At 59.5% G+C, this 14,338-nt stretch overlaps 4 protein-coding genes across 4 annotated transcripts, besides 16 other annotated features; 1 reads left to right on the top strand and 3 right to left on the bottom strand.

Annotated features, from left to right (window-relative positions):
* Positions 1-227: 227 nt before the first annotated feature.
* Positions 228-2,981, bottom strand: EKO05_0006083 (uncharacterized protein; the record flags this gene model as incomplete). Its single annotated transcript, XM_038945916.1, has 1 exon — positions 228-2,981. One exon carries the CDS (start codon positions 2,979-2,981, stop codon positions 228-230), a length of 2,754 nt encoding a protein of 917 aa, XP_038799091.1.
* Positions 1,605-1,659: a tandem repeat.
* Positions 1,716-1,751: a tandem repeat.
* Positions 2,281-2,325: a tandem repeat.
* Positions 2,342-2,469: a tandem repeat.
* Positions 2,610-2,640: a tandem repeat.
* Positions 2,642-2,691: a tandem repeat.
* Positions 2,850-2,911: a tandem repeat.
* Positions 2,960-3,030: a tandem repeat.
* Positions 3,031-3,592: 562 nt separating this feature from the next.
* EKO05_0006082 (uncharacterized protein) lies at positions 3,593-6,967 on the bottom strand (the record flags this gene model as incomplete). The annotated part of the gene is made up of 3 exons (XM_038939811.1): positions 3,593-6,153; positions 6,205-6,421; positions 6,476-6,967. 3 exons carry the CDS (start codon positions 6,965-6,967, stop codon positions 3,593-3,595), a joined length of 3,270 nt encoding a protein of 1,089 aa, XP_038799090.1.
* Positions 5,940-5,984: a tandem repeat.
* Positions 6,968-7,506: 539 nt separating the features above from the next.
* Positions 7,507-7,561: a tandem repeat.
* A 570-nt stretch (positions 7,562-8,131) lies between these two features.
* On the top strand, positions 8,132-10,415 carry EKO05_0006081 (Vesicle trafficking between the ER and Golgi; the record flags this gene model as incomplete). The annotated part of the gene is made up of 6 exons (XM_038939810.1): positions 8,132-8,162; positions 8,214-8,395; positions 8,448-8,495; positions 8,543-9,047; positions 9,094-9,140; positions 9,192-10,415. 6 exons carry the CDS (start codon positions 8,132-8,134, stop codon positions 10,413-10,415), a joined length of 2,037 nt encoding a protein of 678 aa, XP_038799089.1.
* A 158-nt stretch (positions 10,416-10,573) lies between these two features.
* Positions 10,574-10,628: a tandem repeat.
* Positions 10,629-10,678: 50 nt separating this feature from the next.
* Positions 10,679-10,721: a tandem repeat.
* Positions 10,722-11,056: 335 nt separating this feature from the next.
* Positions 11,057-11,183: a tandem repeat.
* Positions 11,184-11,396: 213 nt separating this feature from the next.
* Positions 11,397-11,524: a dispersed repeat.
* An 88-nt stretch (positions 11,525-11,612) lies between these two features.
* Positions 11,613-11,637: a tandem repeat.
* Positions 11,638-11,742: 105 nt separating this feature from the next.
* On the bottom strand, positions 11,743-13,968 carry EKO05_0006080 (uncharacterized protein; the record flags this gene model as incomplete). The annotated part of the gene is made up of 1 exon (XM_038945915.1): positions 11,743-13,968. The coding sequence occupies one exon, from the start codon at positions 13,966-13,968 to the stop codon at positions 11,743-11,745; it is 2,226 nt and encodes a 741-aa protein (XP_038799088.1).
* Positions 12,106-12,147: a tandem repeat.
* Positions 13,969-14,338: the final 370 nt, after the last annotated feature.

Below are 14,338 nucleotides of genomic sequence, written 5' to 3'. Positions count from 1 at the left end.
GGCGAAATTGTGGAGGCGCTGGCGGAGACGAGGCCACTCTCGCTCTACTGCGGCGGCAGATGGCCCTACCCACGAACGTTGCGCTGGCCGTACTGCAAGCTGGCGGCGAAGTCCTCGAGTGATATGCCCATGGGCCACCCTGGGGTCTCCATCCATTCCATGACCATGTCTGGGTCGTCACATGCGGCTGGGGCAAATGAAGCAGCCAGTTCTGACCCTGGGTCGTTCTACTGCTGAGGGTAGAAGGCTGCGGGCTGCATTTGCTGCGGGTAGTAGTACGCGCCGTCTGGTCCAGGTGTCATCATGCCGCCCATGCCTGGTACGGCGTAGCTGGGCTGCGCAAAGTTGTCAACGGGCGCGGGCGGGGCGTAGGGAAGCTGGTTGGAGTCGACGTAGTACGTCATGCCGTTTTGCTCGTACGCGACCATGTTGGGCGGAGCTGCAGCGGGTGGCGGAGGGGGCACAACAGCAGGTGCGGGTGGTGGCGCAGGCATGGCGTAGGGCTGTTGTGCGCCGGGCACGAACATGGGGACCATGCCGCCGGGCGCCATGTACGGTGGCTGAGGGGCGCTGGGCGGGTAGTAGTAGCCTTGTGGCACAAAGGCCGGGGGCTGGTAACCTGGCTGGAATGGCTGGAAGGCCGGTGCGTGAATGGCACGCTCGGGGATGTTGGATAGCGGCGTGCCCGTCGAGACGGGGCCGGGGTAGGATGGCTGGCGGGCGTGCTGGTAGAAGGCGGGCTGTTCGGCGGACGGGCCTGCACCGCTGATGTGGGCGGGCACCTGCTGATGGAACGGCTGCTGCTCTTGCTGCTGGGGAGGGTTGAAGTTCATCGAGGCGGGCGATTCGATGCCGGCCACGTTGACGTTCTTCTGGGGCCGCGGCTGGTGCATGGGCAGCTGGCCGTGGGCCCAGTTCTCGCGGAAGGCCGGCTTCTGGGGCAGCGGGTAGGAGCCGTTGGTGGGCGAGATGATGGCGGGCCCCGTGGGCATCCGGACGCCACCGGGGGGTAGCCTGACGACGGGTCGAGAGGGGTCGACGAAGCTGCCGTTCCTCGACATGATGGAGCCTGCGGGCGAGACCATGTTGTCACGAGCAATGGACGAGCGCCTGCTGAGGGCCACGCTCGGCGAGTACACGCTGCCGCCGTAGGCGCTTGTGCGCCTGCTCGAGAAGCCTCCGCCGCCCATGGAGCCAAAGCGGCCTCGACCGCGACCGAAGCCCTGCTGGTTGGGACGCAGGGCGCGGGGGATAAAGATGAAGGAGCGCTCGACGGTGGGGAAGATATATCGCGGCGCCGACGGGGGCAGGGAGATGCGGACGGGCTTGTCGCGGCGGAGGGGCGGGCGGTGGTTGGGCAGGCGGGTGTGGGATTTGATGGGCACGTTCTGGAAGGTGATGGGGGCCTTCATGTTGGGAAGGAGGATGCGGACGACGGCGTTGTGGGTGTGCACGGTGGTGGAGAAGTTGCGAGTTGGGGGCGGTCGGGCGGCAGGCACAAAGGGCGGTCGGGGAGCGTCATGGGAAGCGTGTGTTGGTGCGTGGTGGAGCGGGAGCGCGGCTGTGGTGGAGGCAGCAGCAGGGCCAGGGGGGGCAGGCTGGGCGTGCTGGTGCTGGTGCTGGTGCGGTGCGTTGACGGCGTCGTGCAGGTCGTGCTGCCACGGCGAGTCGGTGGCTTCGCTGGCGTGCTGGCGCGAGCTGGGCTTCGTGTTAGCCGTCTGCGTCTGCGTCTGCGTCTGCGTCTGCGTCTGGCTGCGCGGGGACGCCGGCAGTGCTGCTACGTACTTTGCGGGGGAAAAGGGCCCGCCGATGCCTCCTGGGCCTCCTGCTCCCGCTCCCGCTGCAGCTCCGCCGCCGGCCCCGCGCCCTCGACCGCGCCCACCACCGGGCCTGAAGCCGTGCTGACCGGGGGCCGAGCGCGAGTCGTGCATGAAGAAGGCGCCGCGGTTGGGGATGAAGGCCGGGTCCGAGTCGCGTTTCTTCTTGTACGCCTCATGCTCGCGCCGCCGGCGGTCTCCCAGCGTCTCTGGGCGAGTCGACGGCGGGCCAGCAGCGGGCGTCGGCGCTGGCTGTGGCTCGTCAGAGGCCGTCTTCTCGGCGGCCTGTGGCTCGTCCAAGCCCATCTCCTCGGCGCCCTGTGCCGTGTCGGCGAGTTGCAGGCCGTTCATCATGGCCTCGGTGTCCTTGAGCGCTGCAAACGAGCCATCAGACCGGGCAATGGGCGGCGACGGCTGCCGGGCCTTGTCGCTGCGCGTGCCATTTGCGTGTGCAGCTGCACTCGCCTTGGCCTTTGCCTTTGCCTTTGCCTTTGCCTTTGCCGTTGCCGGGCGCCTGGGTTTCTCGTCGGCGGGCGCCACGCCGCTGTCGGCCTCGCTCAGGTCGCTGTTGTCTGCGTCTGCGTCGGCGTCGGTGTCGGCGTCGGCATCGGCATCTCCCTCCTCGTCGACGTCGCTGAGGGCCGAGGCGTCGCTCTGCGAGTCGTCCGCCAGCTCCGTGGCCACCGACTGGCTCTCGTCCTCGTCATCGAGCCGGCGGCGGCGAGCCATGTTGTTTGTGCGTTTCCGTACGGGCGCCATGGCTGCGGCGGAGAGCGGCGGCGGGGGGGTCGAGGGAGGGGAGGGGAAGGGAGGGGAGGGGAGGCCGTGTGCGAGGGTTGGGCGTGGGCGTGGGCGTGGGCTCGGTGTGGGGTGGTGGGTGCAGTTGCCCGGCTCGTCAACGTCCCAGGGCGGTGCGTCGTGCGGGTCAAGCTCGGCAGCGTTAGGCCCAGCGGGTGACGGCAGACGGCGTGGGCGGGGCGGGTCCAGAGGGAGTGCAGTCGTGATGGCGAGAGCAAAAACAACCCAAAAGCGGGAGCGTGGAGCTTGAAGCTTGGAGCGCGGAGCTTGGAGCTTGGAGCTTGGAGCTTGGAGCTCGACGTGATGTCTGTCTGATGCCTGGCGGAAAATACAACGAACGAACGGCACACGCACACGCACACCCATGCGCCAAGCCAGCCTCGTCACCGATCTGGACTCGCACACGCGAACACGCCTGCAGCCTCCACGGGGCCAGGCCTGCGCTCGCTCCGCCAAACGGCACCGCAGCGCGCAACTGCTTGGCCGTGGCTGCATTGCGCCGGCTCCACAGTGCGATGCAGACAAGTCTTGCCATTGGCCTGGCTGACCTCGACTCGCACCATGTCGCCTCGCCGTCATATACACATCACGTGAGCAGCGTCAGACGGCTTGAAGGAACGTGTGTAGAGTACAATACACTGGGTAGCTTCTCTACCTACCCCTGACAATGCGTGACAAACGCCGCAGATGCAATCAATCCCTTCCGCAGTCGACGTGCCAGTCGCCGTGCCAGTCGCCGTGCCAGTCGCCGTGCCAGTCGCCGTGCCAGTCGCCGTGCCAGTCGCCGTGATGCGGCTATGCAGATAGATGAAACGAAAACGCTCAACTCAAACGCGAATGGGTATAGTACAATGTCCACCGGTGTCCACAGCCTCCACTGGGCTCGTCAAGTCCCGGCTCAGCAAAGAAAAAGCAAGAATGCGTCTGGCTAACCCACCCACCACAGCCATGACGCCGTCGTCTGTCGGTGCTTCCCTCTACGCGTTGAGGTCGTGAATGTACGTGCAGCTGTCCCCCTTGTTGCACGTGCCCTTCTGGAAGAACTTGCACGCGAGCACCTTGTGAGGCTTTCCACCGCTCTTGTGCTTCTTGCCTTGGCCCGCACGCTCGTTGCTGCTGCTGTTGCCATCATCACGCTGCCGCTTGGTCCCGCCATTGCCTGGCTGGTACTCCTGCTGGTACTCCTGTCCGTACTCCTGTCCATACTCCTGTCCGTACTCCTGTCCGTAATGCCCGTCCTGCGACTGCGCCGGGTACGCGGCTGCCTCGCCCTGTACGGGCTGCGGTGGGAAGGCAAAGTTCAAGCCGGGGAAGCCTGCAGGAGGGAAGCCGGGCGGCATCGGAGGGGGTGGAGGGAGGTTGCCACCGCCAGCCTGCATGGCTGCCATGATGGCAGCGAAGTCGATGGGGGGCGCGCCAGGGGGTTGAGGTGGGAACTGCGGTGCTGCGACAGCAGCTTGCCCAGCTACCGCAGGGGCCTGTTGTAGGGACCCAAGAAGAGCGGCAAGGTCTACGGGAGCAGCGGCTGGAGCAGGTGGCGTATATGTGGCTGGAGCAGGTGGCGTATATGTGGCTGCAGCGGGAGCGGGTGCAGCCGCCGCCGCCGCTTGGTTCTGACTGGCAAGCTGCGCGATGATACTCTCCAGCCCGCTAAAGTCAGCAGCCGGGGGGGCGGTCGTGGGCGCTATGGTTTGTGGACACCTCTGCAGACACTTGTCAGGAGGCGTACCAAACATGGTAACCGCTGCAGCCCGGTCCTCGTTCTGCTCCAGAGGCTCCCGAGGCGAAGGTGGAATATCAACCGGGTTCGTGTAAAACACCATCAACGTGTCGTTCTCGCGCTGCACGTTCGCCTCCTTCTCCGGACAAGTCGGTACGGCCTCGCCCCCGCCGTAGGGAAGGTAGTTGCGTTTGCGCTCCTCCGCATCGACCACGCTGAAATCGACTGGAGACGGCTCCGTCCAAGGTCGATACTCGGTCTCATCGTCGTCGCTGTCCTCATCTTCATCAAGCTCCTTGTGTTGCTTGAACATGTGGCCCTCGCCGCCAAGATCACCCGCGTCGCGAGTGTAGTTCTCTTCGTGCCCAAGCTCTTCATCAGGATCGTGACTGAAGTATTTGATCGCGACCAGAGAGGCGTCCGGGCGAAAAGTCACGCGCAGATGGCGTCTAGCCTCTTTCCTGACACGCTTCGCTTTTTGCTCAGCCGTCTCGTTCGATACGTCCTTCTCGGACTTGGTCGGTGCAGCTTCTGGCTCTTTCGGCTTGGTAAGTGCCGCCATGGTAGATGCGAAGGAGAATGCTGATGGTTTGGCCGTTGCTGCCGTCGACTTCTTGTCCTTGGTAGTTGCTGAGGTAGCCTTGGGCTGAGTAATCGACTTGGCTCCCATGGGAGCTGCAGCGTTCGTGATAGGCTTCTTGCTGGCGGCATGGAGAGATGCGAATATACTGGATGGTTTGTTGGCAACGGGGTTTACACGAGCCCGAACAGGCGCAGGTGCACCTATAGGCTTCTCGCCTGGTCGCTTCTGCACACCAGATGTCGACACGGGCTTTACTCCTCCTACGACAAGCTCTTTCTTGACTGCAGCAGGAGGGGCTTCGGCCGGCTTGGCCTTCTTTACTGACGGGCCTTCACCAGTGGAGCGCGCGGCTGGCTCCGAGGCAGGCCGCTTTGCAACCTTGGCCTCTGTTGACCCAGCTGCTGGCGGGGAGCTTGCTTTGGCCTTCTTGGACCCCGCAGCTGCGGCTTCAACGACCTGTTGGATGAAAGCTTTGTTTTTGTCATTCGCCTGTTTCTTCATAGAGACCAATGCTTTGGACACCTTAGTTTCTTCAATGAGCTCTGTAGTAAGGGTCCCACACTGCGCCAAAATCTCGTAAATGGCAGTCGGCAATGGCCCGTCAAAATCCTTGGCCTTGAAACGATTCGCCAAGAACTGATAACAGAGATACAGGAATGGCTTCACTTGTCCCAAATGATACAAGACATCAGGATGCGCGTGATCGAGCGCGGCTTTCAGGGCAGATTGCAACAAGTCCCGTTGGCTTGTGACACGACTCTTGAGAGTGGGCAGCTCGCCCATCTTCTTTGCCTCCTCCGCTTCCGTGACCGCCTTGCTGTCAGCTCGCCAGCGCTTTTGGATGGTGTTCAACACCTCCCACAGATCACGCATGCTGTTTTTGATCTTCTCTGAGTTGAGAGCAGACCTTCGCGGGAACCAGGATGCCTTGATGACGTCGTAACACACGGCTTTGTGCGGGTCGTCATCTGGTCGCGAAGTGGGTAGCGGAGACTCTTCCTCATCCTCAGAATCACTGTACTCGCTGTCGTCTTCCGACGACTCGGTGTAGCTTTCGCTGTCGCTGACTTCTCGTTTGAGGCGCCCGGGGCTGCCAGCATTGTTCTTGCTGAACTTGATTGCTCTCGAAAGCGACGATCTGGACGAGGAAAGCTTGGCAAGAAGCTTCTTGTTGTCGGCTCCCGCTTTCCTCAGCTCCTTGATGGATTGCCGGGCTGTATACAGAGGCAATGCAGCTACGCTCGTGTTAGATGGACCAAGCATTATTTGGCAAAGCGATTGCTTACTTCTATTGGTAGCTAGCTGAAGCGGCTCTGCGCCAAGTGTCACGAGTTTGTTCAAAGCAGTCGAGTTTGTGGCTTTCGCCAAAGCAGCTGTATCCAGGACGTAGAGTCCGCCAGATTTTCTGCCCTTTGGAATTTCGTAAACTGGATTGCGGACAGGTCTAGCGAATGCTGACGGTGCCGTCTGTTGACTGAACTGTTCGGCGGTGCTCTGTGGCACCTGCGGATGGGTCAGAATTTCTCTTTGTTTGATTGCTGATATGGAAGTACTTACCTGAAAGGGGGATGCTGACGGACGTGAGTTTTGGAAAGTTGCTGTGTTTTGCTGCAGCGCTTGCGGGGTCACGGTGCCAGATTGACTTGACGGCGTGGCGATGCGTACGAGTACTTGGTAGGGCGACTGTTGCTGCTGGCGCAGGCCGTTGGGATTGAGGGCCAGTGATGGATCCACGACTGCAGCATGGCCAAAGGTGCTCGCCGGGCCATTGAACTGGCCGTACTGGTAGGGCGATGCCGTTCGAAATGCTTGTGTCTGCGCTCCGTATGGTTGGCCATGAGGGTGGAAGGGCTGCTGAGGATAGGTGCTGTGCCAGGTGTGGGTGGATGAATTGGGTGTCAGGGCAGGATTCTGATGCAGCTGTGCTTCCCAGGACGGGGTACCATAGCGCTCGACATTATTGGGGAAGAAATTGGAGTAAGAGGGGTCCGAGTAGATGTTCTGACCCTGCAGAGGTACTTGGTCACTTGGCACGTGATTGGAAGCCATGATGAACGAGCGAGTTTAATCAGCTGCGAGGTTGGGGTTGTGATTGGCTGGACAGGGCCGTCAACCCACAAGTCTCCCTCAGCTCCGCAGACAGACTTGTAGTGCACTAGGCACGAAGTGGTATGGCGCGTGTCACAATGGTGAACAAAGCCGCCGATGCAGGCGATGCAGGCGATGCAGGGAAGTCGGAGGCCTGGAGTGGAATGGCCGGTGAAGCTGCCGGTTTGGGCTGCGTGCTGAGTCGAGAGGAGAGGTCAGCAGTGCCTCGGGGTCGCTCTGCGGAGGCTGCGGCCGTGAGAAGGATGCTGGGCTCAAACGCGCAACGCTTGTGTCCCGTCGCCCACGATGCTGTGATCCCTCCAGTCCACCAACGTGTAGCTTTTGGCTTTATCAGGATGGACGGCACTTGGCCTCGCGTATTATTGCAATCAGGGACACTGCGGAGGCTGTCACTTTGACGTACGTTTGCGCACGCAATTGCACAACACACGCGCTGCTGCGTCTGCTCGCAGGTTCGCCGCCTGCTGGCGTTGCCAGTACTGCTTCTGCTTCTGCTTCTGCTTCTGCCTGCCTCTGCCTCTGCCTCTGCCTCTGTGCCTCGCGCGACGGCCAGGCTCAGCTTCCCTAGTGCGACGCTCGAAGGATCGTCCAAGGAGCTGGATTAGTAGCACACACCAGGCTGATGGTCACTCTGCCTTCCACCGCGAATCCTCCAGACAAACGCCGCTGCCACCTTAATGCACACTTCCTCCAAAGCGGCGACTCGAAAAGTGAATCTAGCTCAGAATCAGAAGCCCTTATTAAGTGGGCGAAGGTTCACTGGAAAGTTGCACGAGTGTTCAAACGGAACAAGTGGTGGTGTTGGGGGGTGATGGGGTGATGGGGAGTGGGAGAGGGAGGGCGGCAGCGCAGGGGCGAGTCGACATTTTACGTACGCGGGCAGCTGCCAAGGCCAGTGCACGCTAGGCTCCGCCGGGGCAAGCTGCGCGCCCGCCACCATCACCGGAGCCACGGTGAAGGTGTCCAGCAGGCAGACGAGCGACTGTGTCTTTTGCTGTAGCGCTGCCGACCCGACTTTTGTGTTCTGCACCTTCCACCGGCATTCCACCTGCTCCCGCGCATGACATTGCGTTCGTCACGGCGGGCGCCAGAAACAACGTCACCATGGCCGTAACACTGCGGGACAAGCAGATAGGTACGCAACAAGCAACACGCGGCTGGCCAATGCTGACTTCGCGCCTCCCAGCCAGCATCAAGCGCATCCTCAACCTCAACGCGCCCATCACCGATGTCGATGCCCCCAACGACGCGAACGAAGTGCCCGAGACAGCTGCAGGCGGCGCAATATGGAAGGTCTTGGTCTTCGATGACATGGGGAGGGACGTTATAAGCTCAGTCCTGAGAGTGAACGATCTGAGGGCGTCTGGGGTACATGCGCCTCCAACCAGGCTGCAGAGAGCTATGCTGAGCACAGTGCTAGGTCACAATACACCTGAACATTGGAACAACGCGCCACATGATCCCTGATGTATGAGCAACGATCCTATCCACCTACATCATACTGAGCATGAGCAGGTCCCAGTCATATACCTGGTCGAGCCAACGGCACAGAACCTCCAAACCATCACCTCCGACCTCTCCCGTGGCCTCTACAGTCCTGCCTACCTCAACTTTCTCTCCAGCATACCACGACCCCTCCTCGAAGATTTTGGCGCCCAAGTCGTGCAGACGAACACTGCAGAGCACCTGGCGCAAGTGTACGATCAGTATCTAAACTTTGTGGTGTCAGAGCCGGATCTGTTCCACCTGAACATGAAAGGCGCATACCACACCTTGAACAGCGGGCAGACGTCTGATCAGGAGCTTGACAGTGTCGTGGACCGCATCGTATCAGGCCTCTTCTCAGTCGTCGTCACTATGGGCGTCGTCCCCATCATTCGTTGTCCCAAAGGAGGCGCAGCAGAGGATATCTGCGCAAAACTCGACCGAAAGCTGCGAGATCACATCCTAAACTCCAAGACGAACCTCTTCTCAGATCACAAGTCCTCGGCTGTGACATCACGGCCTGTCATGGTCATTGGTGCGTTCGACGGTCCATCCTGCTGGCATTGCTGACCGTACGTTAGTCGACCGAAACGTAGATCTGGTGCCCATGTTCAGCCACTCATGGATTGTAAGTCTCGCAGTACTCATCCTACGATGCCGTGACTGACTCTGGATGCAGTACCAAAGCTTGGTTTACGACGTCCTCGACTTCCACCTCAACAAGATCAGCATCTCGATTCCTGTTGACAAGGACCACCCCGAGAAAGGCGTCAAGAAGCAGTCTCACGACTTGACGGCCTCTGACTACTTCTGGGCGAGAAATGCGTCTCTACCCTTTCCAAACGTTGCTGAGGACGTGACGAACGAGTGGAATAAATACCAGCAAGATGCAGACAACGTGACGAAAAAGACAGGCGCGTCATCCCTCGACGATCTGAACGGAGAATCAAATCAATTTGCCGCGCACTTGAAGGGCGCTATGGCTCTACTCCCAGAGCTACGGGACAGGAAGACCACCATCGAGATGCACATGAACATCCTGGAGGCTGTCATGGAAGGCATCAAGACTCGCAAGATGGACTTTTACTTCCAACTCGAGGAAGAGCTATCGAAGCAGTCGAAAGCGCAGATTCTGGAAGTCATCAAAGACAACGACAAAGGTAACGAGCCTCTGGACAAGTTGCGACTCTTCCTCCAATGGTATTTGACCACCGAAACCGAGCTCTCCCGCGGCGACTTCGACTCTTTCACGCAGGCTCTCGAAGCCGCCGGCGCAGACACCACACCCGTCAAGTACGTCAAATCTGTGCGACAACTCACACGCATGACGATGATCACATCCGCACCTACGCAACCCGCGCAAAGCACCTCGCATCTCTTTGGCGGCTTCTCCAGTCTCTCTTCTCGCGTGACAGACCGCTTCAAGGAGGCCGGCTTGGGCGCAAACTTCGAAGGCGTATTATCGGGCATCAAAAACTTCCTCCCGACCAACTCAGACCTCACACTCACCAAGATCACCGAATCGCTCATGGACCCCCAAAACGCCTCGTCTTCTGCAATCTCCAAGACCGAATCGTATCTCTACTTCGATCCTCGCTCTGCGAACGCGCGCGGCACGCTTCCCCCCGCAAGCGCAAGCCGCAACCAACAGAACACAGTCGGTCGCGGTATCGAAGCCACGTTCGGGCAAAGGAGGCAAGGCTTCAGCGAAGCCATTGTCTTCACCGTGGGCGGCGGCAGCATGGACGAGTATGGCAACCTGCAGGAGTGGGCTAAGCGGACAAGTGCCAGCGCGCAAGGCCCGGGCCAGAAGAGGAGGATTGTATACGGCAGTACCGCGTTATACAGCGCGACCGAGTTTGTCACCAAAGACCTGGCGAAGCTGGGACAGGAGAGCTCGTAGACAGTCCTTCAAACCAGGTGGTGGTGCGGAGAATAGATTGCCATGATTGAGAAAGAAAAAAGCTCGAACTGTATCAGCAGTATTTTCGTTCCACCAATGACCGTCCCGTCCCCCTCTCATCCCCGTTGACGACATGGTCATACAGCCCTACATTGCTTTTCCTTCCTTCCTTCCTTCCTTCCTCCTTCCTTCCTTCCTTTCTTTTTCCTTCCTCTCTCTTTACTTTTCTACGCCACCACCCTCCCTACCGCCATTCCCCACGTGCCAGCCAGCCAGCCAGCCAGCCAGCCAACCAACCAGCCAGCCCCGTACTTCATCCCCTCCCCCTCTCAAGTCCCCTCGAAACACCACCCCGCTGCACATTTCCACATCCACGTCCGCCCCCTGCATCCCGCATCTCGACTTCAAACACGTGGTTCGCATCATCGACGCTACATGGCTCGGTCGACGCTGCCCTGGGTGGGCTCGGTAGGGAATGCAAGGAGCGGATGGGGAGCGTGGTGGTGTGGAGATGAGGACGGGGGGTGGAAGGGGTGTGGAAGGGGTATGGAAGTGAAAAGCAAGGAGCGAAAAAGGAATAAAAGGGGGGGTTCGCTGTATCCTCCAGCCTGCGTGTCTGAGCTCTTCTCTGCATGCTGCTCTGGTGGAGGTGCTGGTCGGAGCTCATGGGTGGTTGGTGGCGCTGGTTTGTGGTGGGGTGGTGAGAGTAGTTGCGAGGCTGGCGGAACGCGTGGTGGTGGTTGGGTTGAGGTGTGGGGATGGTGGAGGGTGAAGAAGGTTTGGTTTGAGGCTCGAGGTGGAGTGATGTCGTGATGTCGTGTGTATGGAATCGATGCTGTTGGGCAGGTTTATATAACTCGCACACGGTCGGTGTGTTGTCGGTTCGAGATCTTTGGGGAGAGGGCGGGTAGGAGGGGGGGTTGGTTGGTCTTGTGCGCTGTCGTGGTACAGGAGAGGAGGGTGGTGAACTGTCACGGCGCTGGCTTGTGGCAACGTCCACCTCTGACCAGGTTGGCAATAAGTACTGTTCTGGCCATGAGATTGCTATCAGAGCGATCATTCTCATACCTTTTGGTATTGTATGGCTTAGGTGGGCAGAGCCTTAGTTTTTCTTTACATGAACAAAGCAGGCGAAAGTTTACGCGAAGGAAATCAAGTAGTTGGCTCATCTGTCTATATGCGTACATCCATACTGTCACAACAGCAACAACAACAACACACACTTCGAATCTGCACTGCCGAGTACCGCTGCGAGCTCCGCGTCCCCGGAACGCTGCCATGCAGATGGAAAGAGCAAGACACGACCACCCAATGCAACGAACACGCATCACACACTCGGCCCGTAAACACGATGACAACGCGTCTCCGCACACCTCGCCAACCCAGCCTTGAAATTCCCATCCCCAAACACAACACCCTTACTCTGCAGCGTCCAGCTGACGCTCGGTTCAGCGCCGCCGGTAAACGGATTCGTGCTAGTCAGGACCCACGCGCGGGCCAGCGCGTCGTACTCGGCAGCTTGAACTGCCTCGGGGACGGCGATGAGCAGCGTCTTGCTGTGCGCGAACGGCGCGAAGACGATTGCTTTGCCGCCGTAGGTTGGGTCGCCGGATAGCCAGGCGGGGACGGGGGCGGAGGTGATGAGGGGCCCGTGAGTGCGTTCTGTTGCGCCGCTGGCCCAGGGGATGCCGGAGAGGAGGGTGCCGGAGAGGAAGGTGATGAGGGAGGAGAGTGCTGATTGGCCTTCTGGGAGGAGGATGTAGTTTTGAATTATGAGGTGCGGGTTGAGTAGCATGTCGATTGTGTGGGGCTCGAGAGGTGACATGTGGGAGAATCTTTGGCTCGTGGACAGCTCGAGGAGCCATTGGGCGCCGCAGTCGAAGATGCAGCCGAGGGTTTGGATGTAGAGATTGCGCATGGCTGCTAGGCGTAGGTGGTCGGGTGCTTGCCAGAAGCTCCACATGCCAGGCCCCGGGATATGGTATTGCATGCAAAGATGGATGAACAGTCGCGCTCGCGCAATGTGGGTCGGGAATAGTGGGTTGGGGTTGGAGCGATGTGGTAGGTCGAGGAAGATGATGTCAAGTTGTGCGTACTCTGCTCTGCCATCGGAAGACTGTCGTATTGGATTCGAGCTCTTCGGAAAACGCCGCAGTATTGCACGACTGGTGTGAGTGTCCAGTGATGTCGGTTTCGACAGCCAGGAGACAGAGCCGTCGTGCAGCTGCAGTGGTGTGCCTGTTGTGCAAAGGCAGACCGGGTCTCGAAGAGCAAGACCGACTAGTAACAGTGATCGAAAGCACTCGTCCTCGATGTTCGGTCTTTGATATGCATTCGAGGGCGCCAGAGCTAGGGGGACCTTGGAGGCGCTCAGCGCAATACATACTTTGTCTCGATTGGCATCGAGCTTTCTCAGAAACTCGGGCAGCCGTGGATTACCTCCTGCTTTCATCTGAAAGGTATCCACAACTGTCGGCACGAAGGCAGACGGCTCGAGATCTGGCATCTGCGGAGTATCAGGTCTTCGTGCGGCAAGACCGTTCACGCCCTTCGTGTTGTTGTGCACTGTGATGAAGTCGCTCAAGGTCCGTATTTTAGATTGTTGTGTGGGTGTGAAGGTAACCAGCTCGCTCGCTAGGGCTAGCATGTGATGTAAGAAAGATGTCGTGAAGCGCATTACAGTCTGAACCGCGTCATGGTACCGGGACGAACAACGTACGAGGAAGACATGTTGTCGTCCCAGCTTCATCTCATGCGCGCACCAAGCACGCCCAAACCACTCCGACTCGATGAATCGCTCGAAAAAAGAAACAAATGCAGGGTATTGGTACATGAAAGGTGGGTTCTGGCGCGCATTGGGTTGCTGGTCGGCTGCGAAACCAGAGTAACAGTATTGGTCCACGTAGCATCGAAGGAATCGTTCCTCCTCTGGCGTGACAACGACATCGTCCAAAGCTACCACCACCGCTCTTGCGTTCTTGTAGACCGTATCGATCGCGCCGATGACGGTAGCTCTCTCTACGTCGGAGTCCTGGTCGATGCAAACTTGATCAAACCACAGCCCTTCTCCGACCATCTTCTCCTTCAGCACGGCCTGGAACAGAGCGCCACTAGTTGGCAGCGGGAACTGTTCAACCTCTCTGGTCCAAGCGAACGGGAGATCTTCGACCACCTTTCGAGGAGTGTCCCGGTTCGTTTTCTTCCAGCAATAGCTCATGGCTATGTAGCCCTCTTCTTCGCCGTGGTAGTCCACGTGATTAATCAGTCGGAACGCAAAGCTGGCCTCGGCATGCACCTTGGGAATAAAGTCCTTTGCCAGCGATGGAGCCAGATGGCCAAGGTCCGCCAGTAGCGTATCGGCATCGATATCGTCTTTTGATGCTGTATTGCATGGTGTTCGTCTTGAGAACAGGTAGTCTCGGGTTGGTGACTGGATGAGTCTTGCTTGCAAGCTTGTAGTGTCCAGCTCTTGCTCATCAAGCTCCAGAAACTCCAGGTGGCCGAGCCGGGGTAGGTAGGGTCCCGGGTTGGTAGGGTAAGCCATGAGGTCCATCAACAACGGGTGTAGTCGATGTCTTTCTCGAACACTGTTCACCGAGGCAGGCATACCTTTTGATACCCCTCTCCCAGCACCCCTGCCTCTTCATCGTCGCCCAGCATGGCGCCGTATGCACCCGCAGCTACACTTCGGGCACCATCCGGGCACTCTGGGATGCCTAAGCCTGGCCCGTTCACGATCGTACCGTGCTAGGCAGGCTGCATGAGCGATGGTTGCGGGCCGCCACAGACGGGCCCCTCACGCGGCGTCTGTGCGGGGACATAGTGTGAGGCACGCAGTGTAGGGCGTTGAGAAAAGGGCGCTAGCGGGATGCACGATGTGAGAGGGTGAGATGTGGAGGGTAGCGCACCAGTACCGCGGACTC

The sequence above is a fragment of the Ascochyta rabiei genome, chromosome 9 (assembly GCF_004011695.2).
Source record: "Ascochyta rabiei chromosome 9, complete sequence".
Classification (NCBI taxonomy): Eukaryota; Fungi; Ascomycota; class Dothideomycetes; order Pleosporales; family Didymellaceae; genus Ascochyta; species Ascochyta rabiei.
The sequence above is the reverse complement of the archived record's forward strand: the minus strand, read 5'-3'. Positions and strand labels throughout refer to the sequence as shown.